The sequence below is a fragment of the Arachis stenosperma genome, chromosome 10, assembly GCF_014773155.1.
Source record: "Arachis stenosperma cultivar V10309 chromosome 10, arast.V10309.gnm1.PFL2, whole genome shotgun sequence".
NCBI lineage: Eukaryota > Viridiplantae > Streptophyta > Magnoliopsida > Fabales > Fabaceae > Arachis > Arachis stenosperma.
This window is the reverse complement of record NC_080386.1, coordinates 118,759,780-118,767,403: the sequence shown is the minus strand read 5'-3', so window position 1 is coordinate 118,767,403 and position 7,624 is coordinate 118,759,780. Positions and strand designations below refer to the sequence as shown.

The 7,624-nt window shown below is 30.1% G+C and overlaps 1 protein-coding gene across 1 annotated transcript; it reads left to right on the top strand.

The window, feature by feature from the left end:
- Positions 1-1,945: 1,945 nt before the first annotated feature.
- On the top strand, positions 1,946-6,138 carry LOC130956129 (indole-3-pyruvate monooxygenase YUCCA6-like). The gene is made up of 4 exons (XM_057883162.1): positions 1,946-2,887; positions 3,922-4,170; positions 4,877-4,999; positions 5,194-6,138. Exons 1-4 carry the CDS (start codon positions 2,168-2,170, stop codon positions 5,410-5,412), a joined length of 1,311 nt encoding a protein of 436 aa, XP_057739145.1. The 5' UTR covers positions 1,946-2,167; the 3' UTR covers positions 5,413-6,138.
- The last annotated feature ends 1,486 nt before the right edge of the window (positions 6,139-7,624 follow it).

Below are 7,624 nucleotides of genomic sequence, written 5' to 3'. Positions count from 1 at the left end.
GATTATTCTTTTACGAAATGTTTAATTATTTTTATGTTGATTATTTTGTTAACAAAAGTTATATAATGTATATTAATATACACAAATATCTAGAAAATTTGATTTATTTGCATATGAATTGTTTTACTTTCAATTATATATACTGCGAATCCTTCTATATAAGTATTAAATAATAATTTATTCCTTTTTATGAAATTATATAATAACCTAATTTAACTTGGAAGATATCTTTAGAAAATAATGATAGTTATTTATTTATTTATTTGTTTATTTTGTGTGGTATTGCATCCAACGCAAGTTGAGTCGCTACTCATTTCACATCGGCCATAATAAGGATGATAAGTTGATAACTATTCACCAGCTTAAATCTTGTAGATAATTAATTAATTATTACTTCCATTCATGCCGTTTTTCATTTTTTGCTAACCAATAAAACTGATCTAATAATAATAATAATAATTTACAAATTACAATCCCCCACCCTCTCCAATAAATCTCTTTCTAATTCATATTGACGTACATAGTGACGTTTCCATTTGGGGATTAAATTAATTAAATCCAAAATTAAATATGTGTAATCCTTGAACTTTTTATGATTCTTGTGTATATTAATTTATTTATTTCTTTTGGGGGGGGGGGGGGTTGCAAGATTCTGTGTATTTAGCATTTTGTTTAAATTAATAAACAAGTCCCCACTAATGTGCCTTCTCTTTTTACCTTTCTCCCCAAGTAGTCAGTATCAACTTAGAAGTTATATACCAAATTATAAAGGCATTAACGTTAAGTTTGGATAAAGAGTTTAATTAAGCTCCTTTTAAAAGATAGTTTAAATAATAAATAATTATATTAAAATTAATTTATAAATAAATTATTTTGTATTTGAATTTTTAATTTTAAAAATATTTATTTTATAAAAAGTTGATAAAAAATAGTAACATTATGAGAGAAGTAATTTTTTTAACTTTTTTATAAATTCCTAAATAGTTTTTTAGAAAACTGTAATTTAATTTTAAAAATTGAATCAAATATTAATACTATTATTTTTGATAAATTAAAATTTTAAAAAGTAATTTTTCAAACCGACTCTATTGAAATGGAGAGGAGTTGAGAGTAAAACATTCAATTTCAAATGATAGAGGTAAGAAATTTAATTATTAAGTTGTGGATTCAACTATACATACATAATAAATAACTATTGTTAAATTATATATTTAATTGGGAGTTTAATTTTAATATGTTCACATATAAATATTTTACGTAGTTATTTAATTATATATTTTTTATATGATTATTCACACAGATAATATAAAAAGTAATTATTTTTTTGACATATATATAAAATTATTTTATACTACAATATATTAAAATTAAACTAAAAAATAATTAATTTTGTTCGATAAACAATTAACCAAGATAAAAAAAATTGAGATGTTTTGTAAAATTATCCGACTCAGTAAAATTTCTGTAGAATTAGTTAACTTATTCAAAATTAAAATATAAAAAATTCTACCGAATTAAGTCAAAATTCTATTTACTACGCAATTATTTACTGCTAGTGTACTAGTAAAGAGCATAATACTTTCAAACACAAAATAAGTACTCATGTGAAATTATTTTTATATAAAAATAAAGATAAAAATCATGAATATTTTGAAATAAATTATCATGTAACGATTTTTAACTGGGATGTTGGCACAAAAGACAACATTAACTGGGTAGTAACTAGTAAGTAGTAACTTGTATACATACTAGCATTATATTCCAATAAATAGTAACGTGATTTGTGAAAAAGAAAAACATATTGGAGGAGGGTCCACGGTAACAAGAGAATTGTTAGATGAAAAAAAAGTATATATAAATTGAGAGAAGAGAGGGAGAGAGATATCAACATCGGTCTGGTTCAATTCTCGCAGTCTCTCTCTGTGATGAATGCTGACATACCCCCTTACTCCCTCTTCCGATCCTTCCGCTTAACCCTCTCTTCATTTTGAAACCACATTCCTTCTTCTTTCTCACAATCTGGATAAGCTCTCTTATCTCTCGTTAATCCTAATCCTAAATCCTAATCATAATCAAAATCAAATTTAAATTACTTACCATTCCCACTCGCTCCTCAACCACAAAACCTTTGCTTCATTAATATCATTTTATTTTTATTTTCCCTCTCATGGACTATTGTAGCGAAAGAGAGACAGAAGGAAAGCAAGCGCACGATCCTCTATTCATAGCAATGAAAAATCGTGGTTATAAATCCAGGTCCTTAACAACGAATAAGAATAGAAAGGAATGGATTGAAGGTCCGGTCATCGTGGGAGCCGGACCTTCCGGACTGGCCACGGCAGCCTGCCTCAAAGAAAAAGGCATCCCGTCCGTAATCCTGGAGCGATCCAACTGCATAGCTTCGTTATGGCAGTTAAAAACCTACGACCGCCTTCACCTTCACTTGCCCAAGCAATTCTGCGAGCTTCCATTGATGGGATTCCCTCCAGATTTTCCCACCTATCCAACCAAGCAGCAGTTCGTACAGTACTTGGAGGACTACGCCGACCGGTTCGGGATTAGGCCGCGGTTCAATGAGACCGTGGACCGAGCCGAGTTCGACTCCAGAATTGGGATGTGGAAGTTGATCACTAGTGGCGGTTCAAGTACTGAGTACACGTGCCGCTGGTTGATCGTGGCCACTGGCGAGAATGCAGAGGCGGTGGTGCCGCAGATTGAAGGGATTCAGGAGTTTCAAGGGGCTATAAGGCACACGAGTTTGTATAAAAGTGGAGAAGAGTTTAGAGGGAAGAAGGTTTTGGTTGTTGGATGCGGAAATTCCGGCATGGAAGTTTGTTTGGATCTTTGTAACCATGATGCTGCTCCTTCACTTTGTGTTAGAGATTCAGTGAGTTCAAAACTTTTTTTCTATTTCCTCCTCTTCTTCTTTCTTCTTTTCTCACTAAATTTTTATCTAATAATTTTGAAGTGAGGCTAACTTGCACAGTTGTGTCAGTTATGCTAGTTTTTCTTTTATGTTGCTCCTGATTTGGAATTTCTGGTTTTAAATGAAAAGAAAGAAAGAAAGAAAGCTAGTTTAAGTCTTTGCAAGAAGAGCCTCCTACTCCACTTTTTTGATCCCGCTGTAGTGTGCCTTTTTAATGGACTTTGCGACTTTTGTCAAATTTTCGAAATATAGACAAATTTTTTTTTTCTAGATTTTGGTAAAATTCTCAGATAGAAGAATAATCCATTTTGCTCGTGCAAAAGTTTTCAAATTTGAAACATTAAAAAAAAAAGATGGTTGTGTTTAAGGTTCTTTCCAGTTTCTACACATGATGAAAGCTTCAACTTTTCAAGTTTCAACTCTTCCTCCCTCCCAATTGGAAAAAAAAATAAAAATGCAGCCTTTGATGAGAAAAAAGAGAAGGAAATTTATTTATTATATATATATATATATATATAGTAGAATTAGCCATAACAAGGTTCAAGTTCAAAGGATTATGTATGTATAGTTTTAAAATGATTTAGAAAACAAAAGGCTTTATAAACAGTCGCACTAATAATCCTCGATAACCCAAACATCAAAATTTGATCTTCCACTTTCATTGGGATTCACAAGCATGCGCATCATGGTTATGAGTAATAATAACAATGATAACTGATTTTTATTTTTATTTTTTAATTAATTTCTTTTTGCTCTTCTTTCATAAACCTCTCATTAAGGCTTGCAACTAATTAGGCCACAAATAACTTTCAAACTTTACTAATTTTGTTGACAGAAATAAAACAGTGTAAAACGTTTTATACTCTTAGTATATTAAAAATAAATTTATTTTTTCACAATTTTATACTAATAGTTGATTAGAATATAATATGAAAGTTTTTTATTTTTTTTTAATTTTTTTAATTTGAATTTTTTTTTTGGGTTGAACTTTGAAGGTACACATCCTACCACGAGAGATGCTGGGAAAATCAACTTTTGGGCTGTCCATGTGGTTACTGAAGTGGTTTCCATTGCGACTTGTCGATCGGTTCCTCCTGATCGTGTCATGGCTCATGCTAGGTGACACTTCGCGGTTCGGTTTGGATCGGCCTCGTTTGGGTCCCCTCGAACTCAAAAACCTCTCCGGAAAGACCCCTGTCCTTGATGTGGGTACCCTTGCCAAGATTAAAGGTGGAGACATTAAGGTACTTCCCACCATTTCCTTTAACAAATATCAACTTCAACTTTGCTTTCTCTTTTTTATTTTTCACTAATTATTATGTATGTTCCTCCCCAAATCTTTGTTTTCTTAGGGGTCGCAAATATCTTTAATTTGACCATGCTTTTATATACTTAATCCAGTGATGGTAAATGTACCTATTTATTTATTTTTAAAATTTTTATTTCAAAAACTACTTTTGCTTTTCAAGAAGTGCAACTTATATTTACTCTTTTTAACTAGAATTTTGTAATATATAAGTTGGTAATAGGTTGAGTAATATTAAAATTTTCAATTTTTTAATAATTTAACAAGTTTATTTAAACACTTATTCTTAACAAAATTCTTTTTATATTATATTTGAATATAAATAGATATGTAGTTTAACTTATTTGTATTTTATTTTAATAATTGATTTAATTTTAGTATCTATCTAGCATAATTGTATTGATAAATTGGAGCAATAATGAAATGACCCCTTATTTCCCGTCATTGCATGATCTTCAATCAAATCATGTGGCGAAACTAAAGGGTTTGGGATTTTGAAAAAGGAAAGAAAGAAAGAAAATGTTGATTGGATTGATGATTGTGTTACAAGTAACTTTCAGAAAGATATTGGTTGTTGTTTGGACTCAGACATAAAATTAAACATGAAATCTAAGTTATGTCAAACTCAAAATTGGGGTGTGTAGGTGCGTCCAAGCATAAAGCGGCTAAAACGTCACACTGTGGAGTTTGTCGATGGAAGAATAGAGAATTTTGATGCCATCATTTTGGCAACTGGTTACAAAAGCAATGTACCCTATTGGCTAAAGGTAGGCATTTTTGTTTTTCTTTTTTGTTTTTGTTTCATATATTAAGGACAACTTGCTTAGCAACTTTATTTTCATAATAATTAACTCATGACTCTTATGCTTTTTTTTTTTTTTGAGTATATAAAACTTAAATAAGAAAGAAAGAAAAATAGTAATGAATTTGACATGGTATTGAACTATTGATTTATGAGCAGGAAAATGATATGTTCTCAAAGGAAGATGGTTTCCCAATGAAGCCATTCCCAAATGGGTGGAAAGGAAGGAATGGACTCTATGCTGTGGGTTTCACCAAAAAGGGACTACTTGGTGCATCCATTGATGCAAAGAGAATAGCTCAAGACATTGAGAGGTGTTACAAACATGAGGCAAATAATCATAATGCTAATAATGCATTCCCTCAATCAAATTCATAGAAAATGAGTTTTGGGGTCAAAAAAGTCAAATCACAAATGGGGGAAGAGTTTTCTCATCAATTGAGAAAGAAAGTGATCAAGTTATAGTACATGGATGAAATTAAGGGGGGAGAGAAAAAAAAAGATTCCTTTTTTATGATGATGATGATGATGATATATGGTACTATAACTCATCACTCATATGATCATGTGCACACTATCTATATGCTAGTACAAAAAAAAACATGGTGTGCTAGCTCTTCCTCCTCCAATTAATCAATCCATAAATGGAGAAAAAGTGGGGCAAATTAAAGCAAAAAGGAAAAAAGTTTTGAGGAATTTACTAAAATGCCCTTGAACTTATTTTTCAATGATTCATCATCTACCGACTTGGGGTTGAAAAGGAGTTATAATTGAATTGAAGTTGAAGGAAAAGAAGGAGTTATATATGGCTTCTTTACACATTATTTTTTTTCCTTTCACTTGGGGGGACCTTAGCTCTCTATGAGTCTTGTAAATTGTTACCCTTTTGTTTCCCTCCTAAGTAGGTTTTGACTTTCAAGAAAGAAAAGAGAGAAGTTTATGAATGAATGCATAAGAAAGTGTGGGGTTGTGGAGAAAAGTGTCTGGTATGTGATTGAGAAAGAAGTGATTGCGGGTTAACCTATATTTCCAATTTTTTTTTAATTTTTCTTTTTGGTATAAAGTATAATAACATTTTTTTTGCCAATATGGCATTATGAATGGGTATAATGTATATATTATTTTGGTTTGAGTTTTTTTTTCTTTACCATAATTATTTTGTTAAATAAAGAAAGCAAAAAAATTAATTATAATAATAAAAAATAATAATAGAAGAAAAACCTTTATTCTTTATTTATTTATTTATTTATTTTGTTATATGTGCCATTTCCTTTTAATTTATTATGACTACTTATTCCATGCAATTTCATTTTCGAAATGATTTCATTCTCCATGCAAGAGTGAGGACCACCACCCCCTTAACTTATATAAAGGAATATGCGTTTTGAAAACAAGTGATATTGCAGAGAATTGCAGTAGAATTGTTGAAATATTTATTAGCTATATTCCCTCTCCCACCAACTTCATTAAATTAACACCAATTCACAAGAAGCAAGAAATTCAATTCAAGCAACAATGTATGGCTTGGCTTTGTTGTAGCAATTAACCACCCTTTAGTTTTTTGAAGGGTTATACTTATACATTGCCAATTTTCTTTTAATTTTCTTTTTAGGGGTATTTTTGGAAATTGACATAATGTTTTCAGATATACATAGAATGATGGTAGAAATGTTGATTTTGAGATATAGCAACCAAACTTTTGAAGGTTTTATATATATTAATTATTTTTTTAATTAAGTTACATATTAAAAAAAAGTAATCACCTGTATAAGGATATGTTTTATTTTAGAATTTATATATTCAAATTTATAATAGAATATTATAATGTTAAACTTTATTTATATGTAATATAATCAAATTTTAATCACACCAATAATCAAACTTTATAAATTGTATAATCAAATAAATTTTATATTTAAAATAAAAACACATAAATAAAAGTATAAAAATAAAGTAATGAATGCTTTTTGAAATTCAAAAAAGTTTGATTATGCTATTATGGAAAAGTTTGATCATTATGTTATATAAAATTTAATTATTCTATTGTGATAAGTTTGATTATTTTACTAGTTGAATACTTGATTAACAAAATTTATAAATAACACATATAAAATATACACAAGGGAAAGTATTGGAATCAATACTAATTATTTACAATGTGCACAATGAATTAAAAAAGATAAAATTACAATTAAAAATTAGATTATTAATTAATTATTTAATTTTAAATTTTAAACTTTAAAAAATTAGGATTAGTATATAAACCCATTCACACTACGTACGGTTATTTCTAATCTTATCGTAACCTCTAATACACGTACAAAACTCACTGTCATCTTCTCCAGTCATCACCTCGCGTCACTGAATCCCTCGCGGGCCATACCAAAGCTGCCACATCCTCCCACCGATACCGTCCTCACCTCTACCGGTCAACCCGACACGCCTCGCCCTCCGACGCTCAGCCTAACGTTGTTGCTGCTTTTTCGCGCGCCTCTCTTTTGAACCGGCTTCGCTTTCTCCCATTTCTTTAAGCCTCTTCTCACGGATGATACTACCATACTCTTCTTCTTCTTCGGATCCAAGCTTGGTT